This window comes from Nanorana parkeri, unplaced genomic scaffold, assembly GCF_000935625.1.
Source record: "Nanorana parkeri isolate BGI_ZX_2015 unplaced genomic scaffold, ASM93562v1 scaffold180, whole genome shotgun sequence".
Classification (NCBI taxonomy): Eukaryota; Metazoa; Chordata; class Amphibia; order Anura; family Dicroglossidae; genus Nanorana; species Nanorana parkeri.
The window spans coordinates 3,597,932-3,625,122 of NW_017306448.1; the positions used below are offsets into that span (position 1 = coordinate 3,597,932).

General features: G+C 40.1%; 1 protein-coding gene across 1 annotated transcript in view; it reads right to left on the reverse strand.

Moving 5' to 3' along the window:
• The window catches only part of SORCS2 (sortilin related VPS10 domain containing receptor 2), a 513,810-nt gene extending 487,747 nt beyond the window's left edge, over window positions 1-26,063 (reverse strand). Inside the window, exon 1 of the mRNA XM_018554989.1 lies at window positions 26,002-26,063. Coding sequence (XP_018410491.1) covers window positions 26,002-26,033 — 32 coding nt within the window. The 5' untranslated portion in view covers window positions 26,034-26,063. The remainder of the gene's footprint in view (window positions 1-26,001) is intronic.
• Between the last annotated feature and the right edge of the window lie 1,128 nt (window positions 26,064-27,191).

Here is a 27,191-nt window from a genome sequence, read left to right on the forward strand (position 1 = left end):
GTAACCAACAGACAGAATGACAGTTTATAAATGTGCCATTTGTGTCACAGCAAAAAGGCCCAGAAAGGAAAGGAAAGGAAAAAATAAACACATTGTTATGATAAATTTCCTTTTAAATCCAAAAGCATCATTCCCAAATGGCCAGCCTTTACTTTTATTATGTACCTGCATTCCAGCTTGTTCAATATTCAATCCATCAGCTAACCTCAAAATAATCTGCAGTCATTTGACCGTACTTCCCCAGCTCTATCATTTACTGTCAGCCACAACATTCTAAAGCAGTATTTTAGAATTTGGACCTGAAAGTCATTTATGTGTGCGCTAAACAGAAATGGCTGCAAAATTGATCTCTCAGCTTGATGTACACGGTCTGTCGTTGTATATCTCACCGTAAAAACGGGCAAGTATGAGGTCCCATTCCCGGCACAGATCTTACCGTTTCACAAAACACGTTTCAAGACAGGTACGGTAATAAAACCACTGCCAAAAAAGCAGGACTGAGATATGGGATACATTACTCCTGCCTGGAAGTCTTGCATTTTATTGTTCATGAGAAGAAGTTTATGGCTGTTCTGGTCCCAGGATACCAAGTTTTTTGGTACATTGTGATGTATTTGAACGGAATAGCATGAATCACAAAGGAGCACCTTTGTAACATCGTTCCTAAAACTATATTTTACTGAAGATAAATCTTTCTTGGGTAATACTTTTACAAAATGTATATTTAATCTATGGAAACATGCTTCTCAAATAATGAGAAATGGGACTAGCCATATCCATGTAATACAATAGTATACACATAATTTGCAAACAAGTCATTGTATAAAAATAATCTTTATATAGAAAGCCAACTTTCATACACTTATTTCATTTATAGCATGAAACAAAATAAGCTCCAAGCATACCATTTTCATACACTTGTTTCATTTATAGCATGAAACAAAATAAGCTCTATACATCCCCCACCCCCCTTCATGATCTTTAACCCCCCACCTTTTTTTCTCCCTTTGCTTTTAACAGCTCACCTAGGGAACACACCTCTGCCCATAGCCCTTTCTGCAAAATACTATTTCAGCCCAAACTATATAAGCCTCCTATACCTGTCCCCATCACATCAGATACCATTTAGGATATATCCTGCTCCCCAAGATTACTACTTTGTTGTTCCATTATTCCAGGATCAGAGTCATCTATGCAACATAGTAACATAGTATGTAAGGTTGAATAAAGACCAAGGTCCATCCAATTCAACCTATGTATAAGAGTGTGTGTGTTTGTGTGTATTTATCTTACTCTACCACTTCCCATATGCCTGTAGATTCTGCAAAAGAAGAAACTCATTCTTCAATTTATCAATGTTATCCGCAGATACCACCGCCTGTGGTAGCGAGTTCCAAACTTTCACCAATGATTTATAAAGTGGAAGTATTACTCTTTGATCCCTTGCTGCAATTCCTCTTTTAATACCCACCAGTATCTTGTTAGCTTTACTGGCTGCTGCTTGACATTGCTTACTATTGCCAAATTTGTGATCTATGAGCACCCCCAGGTCTTTTTCTATGTCTGACTTCCCTAATGTAGCCCCCCCAGGTCTTTTTCTATGTTTGACTTCCCTAATGTAGCCCCCCCCCCCACACCCCCCTAAGTAGTAGTTTGCACACATGTTCTTTACTCCCATGTGCATAACCGTACATTTGTTAACATTAACTCACATTTGCCATGTATGTATGTGTCTTATTGAACGAACATTAGAGACATCTTTATTTAAGGTACAAAATATTTTAGTACAGTATATAACAACATGTATCTTGCCTCTAAACGTATTTGCATTTCTTGTTTTAACACTTGAAATATGAAAAAACACAAAAACTTAAAAAAAGAGGTCAGTTCCCCAGATGTTACATATGAGCAAAGTCTATATAATGGTATTGTCTATGAGTCATGCAGGCTTCTATTATCAAGAACTATTACAAGTTACTGCTATTATGGACACAATGAGGGGAATTTATCAAAACTGAAGCAGACAAAACCTGGAGCAGATTTGCACAGCAACCAATCAGCATCTCTGTCTCATTTTCAAATCTTACCCGAGCAAACTGAAGAGAGATGTTGATTGTTTGCCATGGGCAACTGCTCCAGATTGTGTCTGCTCCAGTTTTGATAAATTCCCCTCAATGTTTTCTAGTGTGTTTTGATGAAACAGAAAGACAGTATTATACAAGGATTGTAATCTCTAGTTCTCTTAAGGGTCACAGGAGGACATATGCTAGCCTCCTCCCATGACCCAAAGCTCAGGATATAGCGTGCTACAGCTCGCGGTATACTGAGACCGCCACAGCCAGGACGGATCCCGACAATACTGTCCAGATCCACCCAGCTGCGTGAATGACAGCTGGCTCTGCCTATCTAGAGGCAGAGCCAGTTGTGCCGCCCCAACAGGGGCATAGAATATGAGATGCATAGCCTCAGTTAAGATTAGCATTGTTATATAGGTTAGAATTTATATAGTGCGATTTGCCTAACTATTTTCTCATAGCTAAATTCATGTGTTATCCTATGCTGCCATCTAGTGGCCTTTTGTTGTAACAAACATGTTTTCTGTAATTATTCCTCAGGTGACGATGTATTTCCCCCTAGTGTAGCGCCACCCTTCTTCCTGTGAAACACTGTTATTTATTTGCATAACTACCGTTGTTTTATGTAGATAGTGGCATTATCATGCCAGACGGGGAGTGTGCCGCCCCAACAGGGGCATAGAATATGAGATGCATAGCCTCAGTTAATATTAGCATTGTTATATAGGTTAGAATTTATATAGTGTGATTTGCCTAACTATTTTCTCATAGCTAAATTCATGTGTTATCCTATGCTGCCATCTAGTGGCCTTTTGTTGTAACAAACATGTTTTCTGTAATTATTCCTCAGGTGACGATGTATTTCCCCCTAGTGTAGCCCCACCCTTCTTCCTGTGTGCAGTACTTCCTGTGTCATGGGCACAGTTGAAAGCCACATGTAACAAGGACACTCAGGTAATCTGCACAGTACGTAGGAAAGGCATCATTTTCTGACCGCACAATACTATAACCGTTCAACTGCTGTTCCTATCATCTGCTGTAACCCCTGATGTTAAAGAATAAACACCTCTTTTGAATGAATCGGTATTGACGAGTTCAGCTATCTGACGAGGATTGTCCGCAGTGAGTATATCTGCTTATACAGGCCAGGCATAGAGGTCTCAGCAAGGGATATATTTCGCTATCACAACGATCGGAGTCAGAATACCAGTTGTACCCACCCCTTCCCCTGTCCGTTCCTCCAGTCAGCGCTGGAGGATCGGAGAGGGGAGGGGGGGAATCACTGTGGGGAGTGATGACTGACAGTCACCGCTCTCTGCAGGGAGATGATCGAGAAGTGAGCAAGCAACGGTACGTGTGACAGTTTCAATGTCACACGTCGCCTCGAACTATGAGGATGAGTGATTTTCACTCACCTCATAGCTCTCCTTTAAATATAAAAATAAACATTAGTACAAATATAATATATGCATATGTTAGCAAAATTACATAAAGTGTTCATAAATGTACTTACATGGTGACTTCATGGGCTTGATTCACTAAAGGCGGCAAGAGAATTTCCCCTTAGTTTAGTGAATGAGGTAAAGCTCTGTTGACTTCCATCATCCAACCGTGTGCAATCAAAATACTGTTTTGTTTTTTTTCCTATGTGATAGGGTTTTCTTTGCAAAGTGAGTTTACCCAACATTCACTAAGTTAAAGTGACAGTAAACCCTTGCTTTTTTAAAAATCTCCACAGGGGAGCCATTTGTACTTGTGTAGCTTTTTTTTTCAAAGGATGTATTGCGGCCCCCTCCCCTCCTGTTTGCGGGTGTCTCCTTTGCCTAGCAAGATGCAAAAGCACCTGTGCGTGCGCAATCCAGTCCATTGACACACACAGCACTCAACATGCCACGCCCCTTTCCCCGCCTCCTCCCTTCTCTCAGTATCTTGACAGGTTCAGCAGTCTATCACTGCCCTGCCTTCAGTTGCCTCGGAATCTCTCCTCGCAACCCGGAACTTTGGGGACATATTGCAGAAGTCTGGGAGTCGTCGGCAATGGACATGGAGTATAGGCAAGTGTTTGGGGGTGGGGTGTAGGAAAGGCAGGGGGAAGTTTTTTACCTTAATGCAGAGAATGCATTAAAGTAAACAACGAAAAGCTTTTAGTACTAGTTTAAAGTGTATCTAAACCCAAAAGCAAAAACATAATATATTGCAGCTTACCAGCCATTAAATGTGGTGTTTGCATAATTTTTGTTTTTTAAGTTTTTTTCCTTTACCTTTTGATCCGGCCAGTAAGTCTGTTATTTTTCTACTTCCTTTCTTATGCCAAGCTGTCCAGGAAAAGTGGCAGATAGAGAGTTGAGACAAACCATTCAACACTGACAGTGGTACTTACAATGGTCAGATTTTATTCATTGATGTAAAAACATTGCTGTAACCGCTTAAAAAGTGTTAGCTGGAGATCAGATTTAATTTCTTAGTCAAGTCCATCTAAATCTGCTATTCCATCTAACACAACTTTCCCCACAGGGTGACAATGCTGCTGTCCAAGGGTGGCTCCATTGCTCCTCCACAGAGTGGAGCCACCCTAAGACAGGAAGTGTGTTACTGGCCGGATCACCAGGTAAAAATAAAGGGGGAAAAAATCCTGAAAAAAGAAAACTATTACAGCCACCACACAGGGACTGGTAACCTGAAAAATATAACACTTTTGTTTTTGGGTTTGGAAAAATTATCTTGCGAAGTGAAAGTTCCTTTGAAAAGTGAAGAGCCTATTTGCCTTAAGGAATTCAACCCCCATGTCTTCAACAATCAACCACATGTGAAGAAACTTTGTTCCTGTGTGTGGACACTTCTCCAGAGCAGAACAGGCTGAATCAGTAAAAATAAATGCTCTCATAGTATAGTAGGCACTTATTTTATTCTGTCATTTAAATGACACTGACGAACAGCACAAGGTAAAAGAGGGATGAGGCAAACGTACAATACTGACCATGGCATGTTAGTTGTCCCTGCCATTGCAAGCAGAGGAGGTAAAAATCTCAGTTGTAAGTATAAGTGATTTCAAAATCTTTGCATTTTAAAGATACTACCCAGATTTTTAAGTAGTTTAAGTTAAAACGTCTTAAATATGTTGCCTGCTGTTGCTCACTGAATCATTGGAAGGTAACGTAAAAGCAATAGGATTTGCAATAAGCTTGCAGGTGTTCAAAACTGGCAAAGTCCAAGGTTTTGTAATAAGCTTTTGGTGGACGTCCAGGGATTGAAATTCTACCTTCAACTGCACAGGGGCCCACTGGAATATTTTTACGAGCACAATGCTGTATACAAACACACAAATTATACTCCCTGTATGAGAGAGGGACCTGTCTACCAGTCTAAATATCTGTGCACACAACCATCCAACCCAAAAAACATACTGGTAAGTCCACTGGCTTCTATAGAAACTGGATCTATTGTGTGCCTATGTTTGACTGTAGGGACAAGAAATTGTAAGTTCCATAAGGGTCTGATGTAAATAGGTCTATAGAGTCCAGAATTTGCAAATTAACAGTGGCAGATCAAGATGGACTCGATTTCGATCTGGCAGCCCCCTGAGGTAGGATTTAAAAGAATAGCTGAAGCCTGAGACAGACTTCCAACAGAGGCAGTTAGTCAATCGACAATGCATGAATTTAAACAAGCTTGGGATAAAAATTGGTCTATCCTCAAACATGTTTCAGAAAAAGACTTAATAGACAACTTCATATTTTTTCTGCCATCGGCTTTCTATGTTTAACATGTTTGTTTGCAATGGTGAGAAGATGCATTTGTAAAGTTGCATCTCTTTTACCCAGGACTGAAGAGAGGTAATTCAAGAAATAAATCGAAGTTATAAAAGCACTTGTATTTACTCTTTCTCCACTTCTGAAAATAAAAAAGCACTTTAACGTTAAAACAAATCGCATCAGGTGGTGAAGAAAAATGCCCAGTAATCACTATGAAGATCTTGTAAACAATAAATGTAATTTTAATTTGCTTTTCCTGGAGAGATAAATCTTAATCTGTGTGTTAACAGAGATGATTGATCTGCGGGCATAGAAGCTGCTAATGAAGAGATGCATGTCTCAGCAGCCTTGCCTCCAATAGCAGCTAGTAATGATTAATCGATAGAATACAAAGCAGTCCAGAAGGATGGATGTATAGGGACTGAAAGTATCTGATATACATCATAAATTAGGATGTTTGAACAGATAATAGTTGCCTTGTATTGTACTTATCTGACTGAATATGCATGTTCGACTATGCATATTTGTTTCTTAATTTTTTTCATAGATTTTTAACATGTATCTCAACCCCAAAAGATACGGGGAAGAATTTATCAAAACTGGAGCAGACAAAATCTGGAGCAGATGTGCATGGCAGCCAATCAGCTTCTGTCTTTTATTTTAAAATCTTACCTGAACAAACTGAAGAGAGAAGCTGATTGGTTTGGAAGCAGGAAAAATTTGCTGGGGTCCTGGACTGTAGTAAAAACATGATGGGGCATCAAATAGCATTCCAAACCTATCCTGATTAAAGTTTCTTGTTACAGCCCACCTCTGGGCTTGCTGACCCCCCATTGCAGTACCCCTACTCTTCAAAAACAAATCTTTATAGATACCTTTTTTTCCAGGTGTCTTTGATCTAGTTATGTAACATATTTACCCTTTTCTGCCTCCACTGGAGGGCATATCCTCTGCAGCATTTTTCTGTGACTCCAGAGTGGGGGGCGGGGGGGTTGATACTTGATGCCCAGGGCTCAGGGGAATTGGGTTGAATGACACTGGGCAACATTCAATTCATAAGAGGTTCAGCGCTGGATTTCTAAGTCTGTGAACAGCGTCAGATGCATGAGTATAGCAACAGTTGCTGGGTTTTTTTTTTATTTTCATAGATGATGGGGACTGATTTTTTTTATTTTTTTTACACTTTTGCCAAAGCTGGCTTGAGCTAACATCACCTCTCTGGTAAGAATATTCATACATGTTCAGGAAAAATCATCAGCTTTGCAAATGGCTTTCATTGACATATATCTTGTACACCAATGCAGTACAGGGAGCAGATATAGACATAGCATGTGTTCCTGCCCAATGGTCTTAAAATAAAGACTATTGGGACCATTGGGTTGGGGCACTAAACTGGGCAATTCAAACTGAACATACAATTTAAAAAAATATAAGAATATATTACTTCATGCTAAAACAATCAGTAGATCTAGAAATGCAGACAGCAAACTGTATATGCATAATGACTTTTCCATTAAAAGGCAAGCTTCACTCCTATCCACTAGCTCCTGTTAGTGTCAGTTAGTGCAGCCTTTCTCAACCAGGGTGCTATGCCTCATGGCCTCCTCAGGGGTGCCTAATAATGTTGTAGTGGTGGGACTGTAGTGTGAAGAGGGGAATGAAGACTGATGTAAAGGAGGCTCTTTATGTAAAAGGGGCGACTCTGAAATGAAAGTGGGCTTCTGATGTGAAATGGGGGCTCCTGATGCAAAGGGTGAATCTGATGTGAAGAGTGGAATTTTTGATTTGAAGGGGGCACTTTGATGTGAAGGGGAAACACACTTTTTTGGATGTTTTTGCATGTGGTCCCCCTACGACATTTTAAACTGTGGTGCCTTGAGATTTTGCGTACTTTTAAAGGGTGCCATGGCTACAAAAAGGTTGAGAAATGCCGAGTTAGTGAGGCTAGTCATGAGTTTAATGTACCAATGGGGAGATAAAAGAGAAAGGGGCAAACTAATCCTTTAAATACAATACACTTTATTAAATTACATGGTGTAATAAACCTAAACGTAAATTTCAACCTAAACAGTCTTTAACTTGCCTTAACTCTTTGATGTATGCTGCTGCTCAGGTGTAGGGCAGTCTGGGAGGGGGGTGGGGTGTTAGAATTAACATGTAAGTTAATTCTACCATGTGATTTAATAAAGTCTGTTTTCTTACCTGTTCTTTATATAATTTCAAGTTCTTTGTTTTTCATTTGCTGCTCAGTTTAGGGTAGTGGTATCCAGACACAAAACTGTATATCCACTTCATAGGCTCACAGGATTTTTGTGTGTGAATGTTTTATGTATTGTATCCAACATTAATGTCCACAGTGCTCTATCCCTTAATCCGTACTACTTCATCAAAAATATATTTAAAATGTTTTTTAAATCAGAGGATCACACCAATTCAAATATATAACTAAAAAAAAGTGGAATGTCATTATAAGTAATAAATAAAAGAGCCACCTATAAATCTGATTTACCTTTTTGGAATGGGGAGGAACTAAAGAGGGTGAGTGGCTTTTTAATTTGAGGACCACAATCAAATATTGGGATTAGGGAGCACTTTCAAATATATTGTGGAATAAAGAAGATATCACAGACTGTTTTATAGACTTTCCATAAAGTAATACAGCATTTCTCAACCTTTTTTTCAGTCATGGCACCCTTTTAAAAGTATGCAAACTCTCAAGGCACCCTAGTAAATGTAAAAACAATGTGTTGTCTCTCCAAAATCCTTGCCAGACCCTTATCTGACATAGTGGATATGGTACGGGTTTTAAGAGGGGACCCTACTCAAAAACACACGTAAATAAACGAGGGGAGTCTCGTGTCACATCAGTCCCCCTTCATATTAGGAGCTCCTTTCACATCAGAGCCCTAATTTACATCAAGAGTCCCCTTCTCACAATAGGAACCCATCTTCACAACAGAAGCCCCCTCTTTCACATCAGGGTCCCCCCTCACATCAGGAGCCCTCTTCATATGACACTGTGAAAATTTTGAGGCACCCCAGGCTGCCACGACACCCTGGTTGATAAGGAGTAGTGTAATACACTGAATTTTAGTGTGACACATGCTTTTGTATTGGTGTGATACATTGAAGGGGAGAGCGCTTTCATGATGTTTGTATAATAATTTTGAGTTGATGTTTATCTACAAAATCTAAAAAAAATTAACTGTGGCAGCTTTGATAGGTAAGTAGCAACATTTTGGGAGGCACTTCAGTTTACATTGAATATAATTTTAAAAATAAGATGTATTTGATTCAGCTGATAATTTACAGGGCTATTCACTAAAGTGAAGAGTTTGGAGAAGGCAGGAAAGTGAACAATCTAAGCCAACTCAGCTCACTTTGCAGTTCAGCTTTGTTGTCCTAGATAGTTCACTTCTCCTACCTTCTCCAAACTCTTCACCCTTTAGTGAATAGCCCTGTTTTCACACTTCCCAGGTCAGAAACTAAGACAAAATTGTTAATAGGCTATAAATATGTAGAACTAAGCATATTCCATTGAAAACTATCAAATGTTTTTTGTTTAGACTTGTGTTCCTCTTTAACTTTCTTGGCAAGCACTTTGAGATAAACTTTGAATAGTGGTTTTGCCGAAACAGCAATATGGGCAGTAAACCATAGCAACCGATCAGAATTCAGATTTTATTAGAGACAGGGACATTATTGGGCAAAGGAGAAATAGGAGTATAAAACAGCAGAGAGATGGAGAATTGTAAATAAAGCTTTCCATATTTTTATGATTCCTTCATGCAGAACAAGAACATAGTTTTTAAATATAATACCAGTACCAATGTGATCTATTATTACGGTGATGTATTGTGTCTGTTTGTCACTGGCATCCGTAAAAAGGTCATCTGTAAGGAAAAATAAATTGCTGCAGAAAGTCATTGAAGAGAAATGTAAAATGTATGCAGAGTCACTGTCACTAGAAGAGGCTCACATGAATCTGGAGAGAGGCAATGTGCATAAAAAAAACCTTAACTGCAAAAAGAGCTATATATCACTTCCCTTAAACCAAACAGATTAAAGACTTCCATTTTCTGTTGGCGATTGTTTTATGTAGACACCTAGTAGTGCCTGCATGGATTTTAGTTATCCAAATGTTGAGTTTAGTTCTAAGTCGAGCTCTAGCTAACCCTCTCATGCCTCCTAGACCTCACATGTGGTCAGTGGGATGCACATTACATTAAGTGATTTTAGTATTGATGACCTACTGATGATGTTTGCCACTCTATCTTGTTAGCTAACATTGCAATCATTAAGTGCCTGGTACTTTGGGACTCTGGAGTACTTGGGTAGGCATGTAAAGCTACCTGCATGCACCGGTGGATGCCTGCATTACAGTCAGGTCAGCAGCTTCTTAACTTTAAAGTGAAGCTGTGCTTTGCTTATTCATGACAAAGTAACAGGTCTACTTTAATGTCAGCCCCTGAAGCTGAATATATACGACTCCCTTGCTACTCCTTTAGCTTATATGAAAGATGAGATAAAGCCCTATGCAAGCTCCATGTCCAACAGGTCTAAGGACTCTCTAACTCTCCTAATGTGACAGCTGAGTGCCTGAGCAGCCAATCAGCAAGTATGGCGCTGTTAGGTAGAAACAAGGGTAGTGAGTCACATGCTCCTCCATAGCCAGAAGTACTAGTTATGTCACTTTGCGTTAAACTGGCTTCCTGATACAATCGCGGGCCATGCCATTGCAATGTTTGCTGGCAAGGCCGCTTGTAGTCTCAACCAGGGGAGCATGTGACAATCTGACAACACAAGGGCACAAATGGGAAACTGTTGTCACACCAAAAAGGACATGACTGAACAATGAGCTTCATGGCTGGATCCCCAGGCATTGTTTTAATGAAAGTTGCAAATTTAAAAAGACTGAAAACAACTTTGGCAATTTCATTACAATGGTAAAGCCCTCTGCCAATCCCTGCACTGGCTTCCACTCGCCCAAAGGATAAAATTCAAAATATTAACAATCACTTATAAAGCCATCCACAACTCTGCCCCCGGATATATCTCAAACCTTGTCTCAAAATATCACCCTAACCGTCCCCTCCACTCCTCCCAAGATCGCCTGCTTTCCAGCTCCCTTGTCATCTGCTCCCATACTTGCCTCCAGGACTTCTCTAGAGTCTCTCCCATCCTCCAGAACTCTTTACCCCAATCTGTCCAGCTATCTCCCACCTTGACTACCTTTAGGCGATCCCTAAAGACTCATCTCTTCTGGAAGCCTATCCCACCTCAAACTAATCACTGAACTATCACATTCTCAAACAATTCATCCCCACACAGCTACCTCCTCATGTATCACCGGCCCCTCCCTTTTCGATTGTAAGCCCTCACGGGCAGGGCCCTCCTTACCATCTTGTCTTGAATTGTATTGTAATTGTAATGTCTTCCTTATATTTTAAAGTGCTGCGCAAACTGTTGGCGCTATATAAGTCCTGAATAATAATAATAATAATTATATGAGATTTTAGGATTGGGCTCAAACCAAACATATCAGAGTTGATTTACTGAAGGCAGATGGGCTGTTTACTTTGCAAGGAAATTTTCATTTTGCAAGGGAATTTTCCCTTAGCTTAGTGAATGAGGTGAATTCCTCTGACTTCCATCATCGAATCATGTGCAAGCAAAAAAACAGTTTTTTTGTATTTTCCTTGCACATGATTGAGTATTCTTTCACTAACTAAGGGCAAATCCCCTTGCAAAGTGAACACCCTATTTACCTTTAATAAATCAACCTCAACGAATTGCCCTGCATGGGCAAAGCACAAGTGCACTTTATTGTCATTGCAGATGCATATTAAATGCCTTTTATATGAAAGCAAATAAATGAGAAAGCAGAGAGATGTGTGCTGAGCCCTGCAATGTTCTGTATTTCTGTTTAAATATCTTTATTCCCATGTTATGGATCTAAAAGTATTGTGGCATTTCATTTTTTCATCAGCGATATTTTTATTGGACCAAGTGACACCTCAGCAAGGCCAGGCGTTTTCTTATTTATTGAAACGGAGTGATAAAACAGCCATTAAGAGCAAGTGCTAGGTTATGAATGAACAGTTTTGTCATATGATAAAGTCACACAGAGCAGAACAATCTCCGGAGCTCCGCAGTGGTCTAGCCCTCATTCAGCGTTATTATTCTCCAGTGCACTCACTCTTGTGTGTTTATTTTAAAAGTGCACTCGGGAGGGATCAACGACACATTGAAACGCCTGACATTTAACTGATTGTTCTGCTTTTTACAGGCCACAGTTGTCCTTCAATTTATATTAAATGGAATCAATTCAAACAAGCAAGCTCCATTATATGAAAAAAAAATATCAGCTTTGTTCATGAAATTCTTTCCAAAGGTGAGCAATCACATTAAGGTTATTTAGTCATGCAAGCCCTTTGGGTGAATGAGGCAGCTATGTCCTTATTTTGCTTCCAGCATTGGAGAAATTAAATGACACTCATGTTAAATACTGAAGGAAAATAATATGTGTGGCCCATTGAAAAAAAGGTAGACACTTCTGTTTATTTCCTAACCTACAAAAATAATGACAGCTGGGTACCAATTGGCTTCTCTTTTCTTTGTGCTGTCTCCATTATCACAGAGATTAATGTTTTTTACACTGAAATATTGTATGTGCACTCTTCACTTGGAGCCCAATAAGTATTTGTACTGTAACCTCTGCAGGGCAGATTTTCTGCAAAGTCAACCTAGGCCTTGCCAGGGTCAGCACACGTCTACACACACATCATGTGGCTCCCAGTTACACATCACTATGCATTACAAGAGTTTCTAGTCTGCCGCCCTGCTTACCAGGAAATTTCACAGGCTCCTTATAGTTGATGTCCTTGTACAATGTCTGCATTTTGTTGGTAGAATAGTGTATTGCACACTTACAGTTGACCCGCTCTGGGTTCAAACACTTAAAACAGAAAAGGCAAACAGAAGTTTGTCCTACTCTTCCAGTTGTTGGTTCTAGATGGGCAGAAGGACTCTTACTGTCAATCTGGCCTCTATTTCTACAAGCCTTGACTGGCTATGACTTTTGATTTTGTTTGTAACTGGGTTAGGAATGGAGGGGAAAGAGGCAATAAGGTAGGAAGTTTGTTCTAGCCCTATTTGCCAGAACATTTTTAGATCTCGAAATACAACTTAATAATTGTGCCTCAGTCCCGGAAGCTCAGAGGAGTGTGTATACCAGGCAACTCAAATATTTTGTTGTCTGTGCCCACATTGCCCTAAGACCATTGGAGCTAGTGCCCATCCCTCAAGCATTGTATCACCATGACTGACAAAAGAAACAGATAAGAAGGACCCTACATGTTTATGAGAGCACATTTTTTTCCCTGATGCAACTAGGACATGCTGAGGAGGAAAATGCCGGTATGCAGCTCCTAATTATAAAAAGACTATCACAGGTATAAAGGGGGGTTGGGATCATGGTATCTCAAAAACAATGAAAGCATTTTCACAGGATGTTTTTTCTAACATTTTATAAGAGTTATAATATAACCACTATATATAGAGTATATTAGTTGTGTGTGTTGTGGTGCACCTGTGTGTAAACCAAGCTTGCTGTTTAACTCTGTTTAAACAAACACTCATGAGACAGGGTGACAATGCAAGAACACAATTCGGAGACAGTTGCCACCCCCACAACAACATACCTCCCAACTGTCCCTCATTTGGAACCAAATCCCTCTTCAGTTCTCCCTTTTTGGTCTGATGTACAAATATATGAAAAGGTTTCAATTAACCCACCAAAAGTGTTATTCTGTACTAACCTCTCGATCCTGTCACAGCCCTCTGCCGTGACAGGGGAGGGGCTGCATTCCCCCCTCCCCGCTCCAATCCGCCAGCGCTGACTGGCGGATCGGGAGGGGGTGGGTACAGCTGGCTCTGCCTCTAGATAGGCAGAGCCAGCTGTCACTCACACAGCTGGGCGGATCCAGACATAGAAGGATGCCACGATGTCCTGTTTGATAAAACATAAGCGACGGCTGGAGGAGAACTGATGCAGATATATTATCAAACAGGGCATCCCCGGAATCAGAGCCATGCTGAGACTCCACACAGCCATCCTGAGACCCTGCACAGCCATCCTTAGACCCTGGAGACATCAGGCCACCACCCTGGAGCAACACAGAGTATGTAGCTTCATATTATTCTGCGTTGCTATATAATGTATTCCTGAGATTTGTAGTCCTCTATAGTTGTTGGTATTCTGTATTGCTAAATGTTTTTGGTTAAAAAAAAGAAAAATCCCAATAAGTGTATACCAAGTGGCTTGTGTGAATTGGTACCAATTATAAGTCTTTTGAAAACATGGTTTTTATCCATATGGTGTCGAACAACAAAATCGGTATTGCTCAGGGTAAAGGATTGGTTTATCTGTGTAAACTGTTGGTGCTATATCAATGCTGGTAATTAATAACAGTACCTGTGGACAGAGGTTGCTTCAAGTGCTTTATAGCTCCTTCTCTCATGTCACAGCTCTTTAGCATTCCATATACAGCAGCTGTACAAACTCTGTGTAAAAATCCCCTGTACATTAAAAGGTCTGATTTGTAGTCTGTGTCTGCTTTCATTCTCCCTGGATACAATGACATCATCCCTTCTGTCTTGATGGACTGGAATTATCTTTCATTTCTATTAGCTGAGGTTAGCCAATAGAAAGAAAACTGATGTTTTCTATGCCAGCAAAATAAAGAATGTGTGTTTCAGTATCTGAATCTAGGCTTTCTTTTGCAACTAATGCTTAGCAGACTAGTCATACATTAGCAGACAAAGTTGTGATTTAGCTTTGGACTGCTTGCATTGAAAAACAGCAGATACAAATTGTTAAAAATAAATGATTTAGTTTGTCTTTAAAATATATAGAAAATTAAATACTTGAATGACAATATTGCCAAAAGAAAACCTTGTGCCCCCCCTCGCAAAAACAAATCCCCTCACAAATATATCACTATCATAAGCAATTGCAAAATGATTTGCATGTGAAAATGGTTCTGCAGCTAAAACATTGCTAAAACACAAATGCTATTAGAATGAAAATATGACAAATAGTATGACAAATGCTATTTTTAATCTGTCCTTTTGATCTTTGCTTTCCAAAACCTCAAGCTGTTTCATTAAATAGCAGCATGATTTGCAAAAGAAAATGTTTTAAAAAAATATCGAGGTTGGGAGCCATGTTGCTCTGAGGACACTGGAGCAGTTCTGATACACATGAGTGCCCGGCGGCCTCGGCACTCTGCGTGACACTTCAATCCTCGCAGCTGTTTTGTGCTCCTTCCAAGTTATGTCAAGATTCTAATCCTATCTAGCATTCCTCAGCCAGATGAAATTGTGTCATATAAATTGATTTTGGCCGAATTTCAGAAAACATGCTCTACAGCATGTGGTAAAGTTACAGATAAGGCCACGGAAAAAAAAAATCCTAAATCACTAGCCCATGACAGTTTAGTGTGGGTTTCTGCAAATAACTGAACACACCATCCTCAGAAACATGGTTTTAAGAAGTGACTGACTGAAAATCAATTACTGGTCACAGTAATCACTGAATTTTTAATAGCATTTTTGTGCCACACTGAAGCCGGGGGTCACCTAATATGTAAGTTCTAAAAATAGCTTGCAACATTTAGAGATGAGAAGCAAGACTTTTATTCTATTCAGTTTATTTCTGTTGTAGCAATTAAAATATCGTTTATATGGACCTGTAGTTACATACAAAATATGTCAAGATACATCTGGCCAACTAATATGTTAAAAAAAATAAGCAAATTAAACCAAGATTTGACCTGGATAGAACCGATTTATTGCTACCCAATAATGCAACAAAGACTTCACAATCCACCACACCAGCAGGGCCAGGGCATGAGTGGTGGAGGCAGGAGGTACCTGCCCCAGGCGCAGTGTTCTCATGTGAAGAGCAGGGTGCTGGGAGCTTGCTGGTGCTCCGTCCTCCAGCTGCCATTCTGCTCTCTCCTCCTTCCAATAGCAGCCTTTTTGAATGGAGGAGAGCAAGGGGCACCCACTGAGAACAGACCTCCTTCTCAGTGCATGTGCCTGCCAGGGAGTGAAGGCAAATTGCCCTTGTTCCTGTCTCCTCTTGTCATGGGGAGTACATTGAAGCACATAGGTGTTTACAGTCTCTAAATGGTTTTGTGAATTGTGCAGCCCAAAAGATTGTAACACAAGACTAAAATTATCCGTGGCCAGGTCTTAGCTTTGTGTGTGTGGGGGGGGGCTCTTGGGTAACGAACCTGGCTGCTATTTTACTGACCTAGCTGGTAACAAATGGGACTTGCCAATGTTATTGGCACACATTAGGTGGCACACCTGAAGCATCATACAGTCAGCATACTATATAAACTAGCCAGGAATTTTCATGACTAAATGAAATTAAATTTTATAAACCACTTTCATGCCTATGCTAAGCCAAAAGGAAACTCAAAACAGGATGAAGTATCTCACATAAGGAACAACAAAGGCACGCATGTAAATAAGCAAATCAACAGCCACATTGAGTGAGTAATCAGAAAGGCTGGTTCTGCTGAGCTGGCTCTGGGCAGTAAAGTGGGCAGGCAGACAACCATCTGTACTCACTTCATCTTGCAGCATACTGCATAGCAGCTAATTACTCATAGTTGACTTGGAATCATTGAACTGTATAGCCATAGTCAACAACTACCATCACGGCACAGTATTCCTCACTTGACACTGATTAATTGCCAAGTCACCTAGGTATCTGGTCAAATAGCCCAATGCAGAAGATCCTTGATTAAGAGGTGCATTCAAGAAAACCACAACTGGCCCATGACCGTCTGCAAGCAAACATGGTGCCTCCTTATGAAGAATGGTCATCCAAAACAAATGTTGTTCTGTTTGGAAAGTAATGACTCAAAAAGCACAAAATGGAAGCAATTTCCAGCTGCTGCATGGGACAATTTTCGTGTCTATTTAAAAGACCAGGTGGCTAATGGATTTTTTTTGTTAATTGTGAAGTAGGAAAATGCACAGACCCATGACAAGTCTAGCCAGCTAGGAACAAAACATTAATAACAATACAAAGAACACTGCATACAATACAAAATGTTCTGACACATCTACATCAGGAAACCCGGTATTGTTAGAACCAGCACAGGGAGCGATTGTTGCACTCCTGACGAATAAACTCCACAGTGCGATCGGGGTTGGGTGAAATTAGGGTGCTTTAATATGAACTGCAATAGAAAGGAGGACACTCATCACTGAGGGAACAAGTGTGCAACTGACAGGAAGTAACTAAGTTTCCCTTTCCACTTACAGTGCAGCATGTGTTCTGGTAAATGTGTCCTCTCTGTAAAAACAGGAGTTTAGCTTAGAGTGTCAATGTGTCCTCACTAAGAGAATCTGAACATGTTATTTTGAATATTATTTTGGGGGTGTCTATGTTTACATTCTTTACACGATAAATAAGTTATTAAAGGAGTCCCATCATATACTATCCTATTATAATATCAGCATTATAATAGGAATACATACCAGTGTTGTTTTTAATAATGCAATCAAAGCGTACTTGAAAAAAAATCCCTTTTATGTAGTGTGTACTGCCTTCCGTCCACCCATCACTTTCATCAACTTCCTGGATTCCCAGTGTGCTTTGCATCTCTTTCCTTGCTGCTTTATGTGATGCAATCTCAATTTCTCAAGACTACATATCCCATCATGCATTGCTTTCAGCAATCAATGATAATGTTACATTGTTCAGATGTTGAGTTGTAGTTCAGCCGGCGGGTTTAGTTCGGCTGGTATGTATTCCAGAATCCTGCTGCACTCCTTACCGGGTATCCCTCTCAGCGTGGGTGCCCGAAGTGACCGCAGATGCCACGTCGTCATTTCAAGCCTGATGAAGGGGACCCTGTGTTGCCCCGGAAACGTTGCTATTTATTTTGACATGAAGCGTCAATAAACAGACGTGTTCTTCACTGCAATATGGTGTGCTGGTGACATCTTTAACAAGTTTTAGTTAGAGTGGTGACACAAGAAAGTCCATATTCACAGGGCTGAGTGAAATGGTGTCAGTGCATTGAGGAAGTACATCCTGTGGGCATCTTCAGTAAGTAAGTGTACAAACCTCTAGATCAATATGGTTATTAGGAGTGGGATAGAACTTACAGAAATTTAATATGGAAATGCATATTTATTTTTAGTTTTTGACCATAGATAACCTTTAAAGTGTTACAGCTTATTACTTTACCTTTAGACTTAATCAGCATTTAACCTTTGTAGTACGGGAAGGGGGGGAGGGGCTGCGATGGAATTCAGCTTTAAGGTCAGGTAAAATCTCCAATATTTATCAGATCCGTATCCCTTCCTCCAGCGCATCCTCCAGTCTCTCACCTAGCAGTCCCAGCCCACCTCCCCTCCAGCTCTATTCCTTTCGGTGTCCTTAGGCACCCTCTGTCTTCATCCGCAGCCTTATTACGATAAAAGTGATCTGTCATCTCCTATATGATGCATTACCGTCTTTACTAACGGCTTCCACCGAGAACGAACCTGAATAATATGAAACTTTCCTTCAACGCTAAATTGTCATATTCAATGAGAAGGAAATAAATTGCCATGTGTATATTTTTGCTGGCTTTCTTCTTCAATGTATTTCACTTTACTCGCCCCTCGTAGCAACGTCGGGCATAAAACAGCTTCCTCGCAGACGCGCGACTGACTGCCCAGATAACGGGTGGGTGCAGCAAATAAATAGAGGCTTTTAATGCTCTGCCCGATAACTTCCATGCGTGCATCAAGGAGATGCTTTAGCAGATACAATTAGACAATTAGCATCTGGCAAACCTAGCTGCTGATTGGAATTTCAGTGTATTTGTGAGGTCCGGTGTGAAATTTCTGCTGCTCAAAGCAAACCAACAAATGACATTAAAGAGTTATTAAACCCTCACGTTTTTTTGCATATATCTACTGCTAGCAAGCAGTAGATATATGCAAAAACTTTTTTTTTTTCCGCTGCGCACTCCCGTCCGAACATCTGAAGAGTCTCGAGCGGCCACAAAGGATCTTGGGGCGGGTGCATGCACACTTCAGATGTTCGGCCGGGAGAGGAGGAGAGACATAAGGTGAGTCTATGGAGCAGCATGCACCTGCACAGACACCGTGGGACATGAGAAAAGAGCAGGACAGGAAGAGTCAGCGCTGGATCAGAGACCCGCACTAGCGCTGGAGGGACAGCTGAAAAGTAAATAAGAATATGACTTACCTTAAATTATGTTAAGAAACATAATTTAAGGTAAGTACTTACATTAGCATTGTGGGGGGGACTTTTGACTTTAATGTCACTTAAATGAACACAAAATGGAAAAATAAATCTTACTGCAAACCTAAAGAAGGCTTCCACCTAAAATGGACTTCTTGTTTTAGGTGAAGGGAATGAGCGCTCCCTGCATGCTTGCTGATGATGTCTTGGACCCCAGCTCAAGAGTCTCCCTCTACCCCTAATATAGACAGGACAGTATGACAGTTAAGCTGCAATACAAGTGACTCACTGTGCCTGTGGATTTTCTGTAAGGTCGGCTTTACAAGTTTAAACAGAGTCCCGGCGAAAAGGAAGATGTCACCAGCACTCCAACAACAATAATAACAGCAATTAGATGCTCATTTATTGACAGATGCTGTCTCTCATTAGCAAGCGCTTTCGGGGCCACACAGAGTCCCTGTCAGGCGCAGAGATTACCATCTCTGAGCCTGACAAGTGGGACCCTGTGTGGCCCCGAAAGCGCTTGCTAATGAGACGCCCAATCGCTTGTAGAGATGCCCAATCGCTTGTAATATGCGTGCGGGTGTGCACCCCTCCCTCGCAGCCACTGCTGGCGATCCCAAGCTCCGCAGTGCCCAGTGTGAGCCCGGGACCAGCACAGCAGCTCTGTGACTAAAGATCAAACGGAGATTTCTGCTTCATCAGCTTCTCTGGGGGTCCCTAGGTGACATTAGGGGTCTTAAAGGCCCCTGATATCTCCATAAAGAGGACCTGTCACTGAAAATTGGCTCTCACATAGGGGGCTTGTTAGCCCCCTATGTGATAGCAATAAAGTTAAGTGAAAAAAAGGTTTAAACAAATTACAGTCACAAAAAAAAGCAATACATTTAAAAAAAAAAGTAAAGTCCCCACCCCAACATACACATGCAAACATGCGGTAAAAGCTTTTAAAGCGTCGTCTATGCCCAATTTTGGGTATGGTAGTTTTTTGCGATTTTGCGGGCGCATGCAATTTTAAAGCTTGACATGTTTGGTGTTTATTTACCCGACATGACCCCGCCTTTTATATGTTACCAAAAATTTGGGTAATAATAAATGTGTTATAACATAACATAGGGAGAACAGGTTTTTTTCCAGAATTTTCGGTACTTTTTTCATTATATAGTAAAAAATAAAACCCGCAGTGGTAATTAAATACCACCAAAAGAAAGCTCTATTTGTCCCCAAAAAAATGGTATAAAATTAATTTCAGTACAGCGCTGCATGACGGAATAAATGTCAGTCAAACTACTGCAGAGCTGAATACTGAAAAATGGCCTGGATGGGAAGAGGGTATAAACATCCCGTTCATCAAGTGGTTAAAACTTTACTGTGTCCTGCACACACGAGCAGAAGAAAAAACGCCGTACATGTACGGCGACCCGCACCAAAGCACTTGTCGTGGGCAGACAGAAAGTAGTTAAACCACCTTAACTTTATTTTCCCCACTGACTGCAAATTTTGCCAATATTTCATAGAAATATCAGAAATGTTGCCATCCCTGGTTACTACAGGTTTCTACTCATATTTTCCTTGCCCTCTCTACTGCCTAGTGCCTAATGACAATTTTGTTTCTTTGCAGCGCTGGTGGTGATGGGTGTAGGCAGGTGTATATTATTGAAAGAAATTGTCAAGCAAGATAATTAAAATTATTTTGATTATACAGCAGAATAACCAGAAACACGTGTGACACATTTTAATATCTGTTAATGTTCAGCACAAGTTAATAAGGAGCAATTAAGGATGTTCTAAATAGCATCCTGCAAATTACTCAGAAAAAAAAGCTGAGGATGAAGTAATGACAGAGCTAAAGTATACTTTTTTTTCCCGGATTTTCTCAAAGAAGTTCCAGGGACCACGGAAAGGTCAATATTAATAGGATTATTAAGCTAAATGCTTAAGTAGAATGCTTGAGAGAGAGTGTGCACAAAGATCATTACAAAGGCATGCCTTCCAGAATGAAAAGACTTAAGGCTAAACTCCAGGTTCCTTTATATAAATACAGGTTATAGGTACTGGGCAGATAACAGAATAATCTGTAGAATTAAATAAAAGGGTAGTTCAGTGCTTTATTAAATCTATCTGAAAGTTGCAATTTCATGATGCAGTGCAGCAGCATCAAAAGTCAGACATTTTAAACTGAGGAATTACAAGCAGCAAGATCCCAAGCTACTGCTCGAAATGTATCAGCAGTTTAATGGACTACTTGTCATAGAGGTGCACATGAGCTCTTGTGGGTGGGGTTCAGTGACACAATGAAGGGCATCAGTAATATTCTTTTGACTTGTAAATGCCCAATCTTCTTGTGTCAGTCGATGCGCAGAAGTTTTAATAGGAGTACTCTGCGCTCTGGTCACCCCCACCAACAGTACAGGATGTGTGGCCAGGCTGTCATGCTTTTCACAGACAGCCAAGGGGAGAGATCGGGGCCAAAATGGATTTGGCTTGGAGGCATCGAGACACAATCTGGTCCGTCATCTGACAGGGGAAACACAGTGGATCCAGCACTTCATTATTGGCTTTCATAAAGTAAACCTGTACCAAGAGAAATAATGAAAGGCTGCTACTGCTGACCTCAAAGTATGAAAATGCTAGTTGTCTGGTTATAATGCGCATCCAGTGACATCAGTAGTTTCTCAATTACTGGTCCAGAAGTAGCATCCAAATTAGGAGTCCTCATCTCACTTGCTGCATGTTTATTTTGGGACAATGGCTTGGAAAACACTCAATTCAGAGACAGCCAGACAATAGGAGTGCTTTTACACTAACATTGGACTTCCAATTAGGTCTGGCTGAAAAGCTGACAGGCGGACCTTATAGGAAACCCAATGTTAGTCTATGGACCATAGACCAACATGGGTCCGGTAAGTAAAGTTTTTTTTCTTGCGATGGGGAAAAAACTGGATGGACCCGGATGGCACAATGGTGTAACCCCTTTTCAATCAGCAGGGGATCTATGAATAGATGATCTGACCGTGGGCCGCATACTAAGGCCGAAGGGACCTTAGTATTTTTAGAAAGAGGTCAGCAAAGATAGCCTATCTTCATTTTTGTCTTTCTCCCTCTCATACTTTCTTCCTCTCTCTATTTATCATTCTCTTTCTTTTTTTCTTTCATCTAAGGTACCTCTTTGGTCATCTATCTCTCTTCCCCCCTCTCTCCTCACTATTCTATCTCTCACTTTCTCCTTCTCTTTTCCCTCCATCTCTTTCTCCCTCTTCTTCCCTCTACTTCTCTCTTCTTTAGTCTCTCTCTTTTTGCCTCTATCTCTCTGTTCCTCAGTCTCTTTCTTCTTCTGCTTATGATTTCTTTCTTCCTCAGTCTCTCTTTTTTCTTTTTTTCTCTCTTCCTCTCTCTATCTCTCTTTTTTTCATTCTCTTTTTCTCCCTCTCCTCTCTCTTTCTCTCATCCTTCTATCTCTTTTATTCCTCTTTCTCTCTCTTATACCCTCTACCCTCCTCCCCCACCAAATTTCTCTGCCCCTCTTCTTCCCTTTATTTCTCTCTACCTCTCTTCCTCCTTCAACCTCTCTTTTTCTCTCTTCCTCTTGATTTCTCTCTCTTCCTTCCCCTCTTTCTCATCCTCCCCCGATCTTTCTCTCCTCTTCTCTCCTCTCTCACTCCAATTTTTATGTCTTTTGCCTCAATGTAATACAGTTTAAAATTGTTTAACACAACAGAACATTTTTCATGTTTTGCTTTATAGTCCAAAGAATGCTGTCACACACAGAAAAATGCTATTATGCATCCCAAGTCTGTAAAATATTTTTAAACATGTGTTTGCTTTTGTTATACATTTCCACACATATGAAACTAATCATAAAACCCCAGCACCACAAAGAAATGGAATGCCAGTTTATGGGGAACAGAAGGCTAGAACCTGTGAAAAGCCGGCGTTGGTGTACAAATGTCCTTCCTCTGCGAACCTTCATATGCCTTTCCTATGACTACACAGCCTGCAACATTCCACAATGTGTTCTGTGAATGGCTTGTTACATCTGCTAGCAATGTTCTGCATGAAATAGTGGAAAATCCCCATGACATAGAATAATGGGCAGAATCAAGGCTAAAGCAACCAAAGAAAACTATGAAAGGCCATTAAGACTAAAAACATACTATACTCTCATGAGAAGGTCTACATTTACTGCTGGGCCATGGAACAGTCTCAGAGTAACTGCAACTGAATGATATAATAGTTCAGAGTTTTCTCAAGTCCTTTTTCAAAGGCTTGCTCATTGAAATGATAATTTTATCGCACAGAAAAACAGCATATAGTAATATCTCTTAGTTCATAAAGTAAACACATAAGACATTCTAGCTGGTTAAACAGCGGAGTTATATTATTATTATTATTATTATTATTTCTAGCGGTTATATCATATTGGAAATATCATATCATATAGTCTGCATATTGTCTAATACAGTTGCATCATGATTATGTCCAGTGGTAAAGTCATGTTGGAGGTATTGTGTTCTAAATCTGTATTTTGTCTAATAAAATTGAATTAAGATTATATTCAGTGGTCAGGTCATGTTGGAGGTATTATGTTTTAAGTCTGTATATTGTCTGATATGCTTATATCATTGTTATTTACAATGGTCAGGCCATGTTGGAGGTATGATGCTCTAAGTCTGTATGTACAGTAAACTCTCTGTTATCCGGTATTCAACTAACCAGAACACTCATCTAACCAGAAAAAAAATCCCCTGTGTACTTATGGTTCTGCGGCATGTATTATCCTGGAAATGACCGTGTGACTATTTGTCTTAATGTTTTTTAAGTGTGTCCATTTGTCTTAATTTGCTTTTGATTACTGCATTTCAATATTAATATGAAGTCAATACAGAGTTTATGTTATGGTATAGTGTGGGGTATGGCAATAGTTAGATCTATTTTCAATAGTAACTCTAAAGCAACCAGAAACATTTATCTTGAATCTAACAATCCCTGTGGATGCCGGATAACAGCGAGTTTACTGTAGTGTGCTATAACTGATCATGCCAGTGGACAGGTCATATTGGAGGTATCAGGTTCTATATCTGTGTACAGCTAGAGAAAGAATGAATAGTGTTATAATCAAGGGCGTCCCCATAAGGAGGCAGCCTGAAAAAGGTAGAAAGGTACCTGGTTATAATAAGCATTGTTGGAGTTGTGATGTGTGAAGACATGTATTAGCATCTTGTCCAATGGTAAGATCAAGTTGGAAATGTAGTGTTCCAGGGGCGTCCCGAGGTCGGGTGCCCGACTTTTTAGAAGGGGGGTGACACCAAAATGACTGTTAGTCATTTTGGTGTCACCCCTGCAATGGTGACACCCGGGTGCAGGCCGCACCCCCTTGTAACACCACTGTAGTGTTCTATATCTTTCTAGAGTGCAATACTTTTGAAGCACATACACATGAAGTGCATACAAGTACATACAAGCAAGTTAAATACACATATCTAAAGGTACGGGACACATATCTAAGGCAAGGCAAAGGTACGGGACATCAATTATGCCTAATTGATGTACCTTACCATTTTATCCCTCTCCAGGCATCATGATTGATCTATTAGTCATTAAATCTCTGTCTCAATCGGGTAACAGTGCAGTTCTTCAAGACTGTGGTTGTGGCACCACAATCCAGTGCATAAGCACAAATCATGGGACCCCATAGCAAATTTTGTAGGCCACCCAGCTAACTCTTACTGTAGCAGCTTGCAGTATCAACTGTGACAATATGTGGCATTAATCTGAACACAGAATATGGCTTAATCAAGGACAGGCAGCAGGAGAGCTGTGAGCATAGTCAATACACTACAAAGGACCTGTTCTCTAGATAAAAGATACTGTATAGCTGTAGTAGCAATAATAATAATAGCAGCTGTCCGATAGGGTTTTAGAAGAATTTGGGGATTTGTGACTACATTAAGCACACAGGATTAATTTCAGTCTGTAGCAAGAGTTCAGAAGGCAATACATCTACACTGCTAAGACAGCTAAGCAAATGCTTCTTGCTGCACAGAGGAGGGATCTTTGACTAGTCATGATCCTAAATTCTGAATTTAACTCTGTACTGGTCACTTTACAGTTTACTTTTCCTTAACAACCTCTTTAATAGGGTCCCCTCCTACTCCAGACCCCCCACAGCAGCCGCCTGGGCGACTATAGCTATTGTTACGCCGCTGATTGAAATAAAATGTCTTTGATCCTCGACTTTCATTAACTGGAACCCTCCAGTGACATCCGAACCTCTCCAATCCATGCTTAGATCATAAAGGCTGATGGGCAGAATAGTACCATCCCGTGTCATGTGAACCTTTTCTCAGAGTCATGTGACCTCTGCCGCAATCCCTTTTACCTTGGCTGCATCTTTTGAAATAGGAAGCTGACCAGCAAGATCAGGTCCCCTAATTTTATAAGGCAATTTATATTACTCTCACAGTTTATTTTCCAAACTTGTCCCACCAATTTAACTGTCTCCCAAAACAGTTATTTTAAAGGCTTGCCAACTGTCAAGCCCTCATCCAAAAGTTCAGGCCCTCAAATGACTTGTATCATAGCTGATCACATGTGTAGCACCATGGCAACTACAATCCAAATAGAGGCTAAGATGGCACCTACCTTGGATGTAAAGGAGAGGAGGGTGTAGCTTTAGGTACATGATTACTATTAAGTAAAGGATTTTAAATCATGTAATCGGGGTTTCTTTGCTGAATTGCGCATACTGCTGTCTTTGCTTCTACTTTAAATAACATTTATTTTTATCACTCTTTTTCTTTATTTATACATTCCCAATGAAACAGTCAGAAATTAGAGCATTCTAAGTCTTCTGAGCAGAAGTCATAGAAAATAATGTAATATTTCCTACCTCCATAAGGAGCTCTCTAGAACCTTCCCCATGTCAGCATGGTAATACTTGGTGAGTATCAGGATAACCTGCATATAAGGAAAAAAGAATACACGTTAGATAGTAATCCAACATACCATGCATCCCCCCGAAACAACAATACATTTATAAAGTACTAAATATATTTGACAATATCTACTAAAAAATGCAATTTATTTAGGGAGCACCAGCTGATGTCAGAATCAAACATAGAACATTAGATGCAGGGTCTACACTTCTGCTGTCAACCACCAATCCACTTCTCAGTGGGAATTTCTATGTGCTATAGCAGCTCATAATATCAAAAGACACAGCATAGCATAGACACAGCTGATTCTGCAGATATCCCATAACAACTAGCATAGTTATCAATACATACAGAAGATAACCATAGCTACCAATGCCAAATTCAAAAAACAATATATCAAATTTGAATAAACCCCGCGCCAAATGCGTGATAGCAGCAACACTAAAATAATATAATTATATTATTGAGAATGGATACATTGTGTCGCACTGTGAATCAAAGTGCCACACCAAGATAATATCCCAAATTATTTCCTTACAAACTAGTGTAAAAAATATATATATGTCCCAATTTGGTTTTATAAACCTCTTATGTAATATAAATGAATTTATCCACATAAGCTATGAATGGACAGAAGTGCATACAAATACGAATACTTTTGTACCTTAATGCTTAAAACAATGTGGATGACCACAAAGTCACACTATTATACTCGTTGTTATATTTTTATATAGATATTTATTTGTAAATCAACATATATATAAAGCAAACGGAAATATGGATACTACTAATTATGGAAATCTTGGATACTACAAAGACAAAGTGCAAACATTAATAATCAATAGACATGTGCGATTCGTTTCGTTCCGAATCGAAATTCGGACGCATTTTCAAAAATTCGGACATTCGGATGTATCCGAATTCCGAATTACAGATATAACGAATGCAAACAAATCCGAATTTCCGTTTCCGAAATTCGGTAGCGGTAGTTCATTCGTACGTTCGTTTCGTGTTCGTTTCTTATTCATTTCGTTCGTTGGAGCAAAGTGACATTAGAGAAGGAGAAAAAAAAATTTCCCCCTCAAATGTCACTTTGCTGCAAACGAACGAACGAATGAACGAAACGAATACGAAACGAACGTTC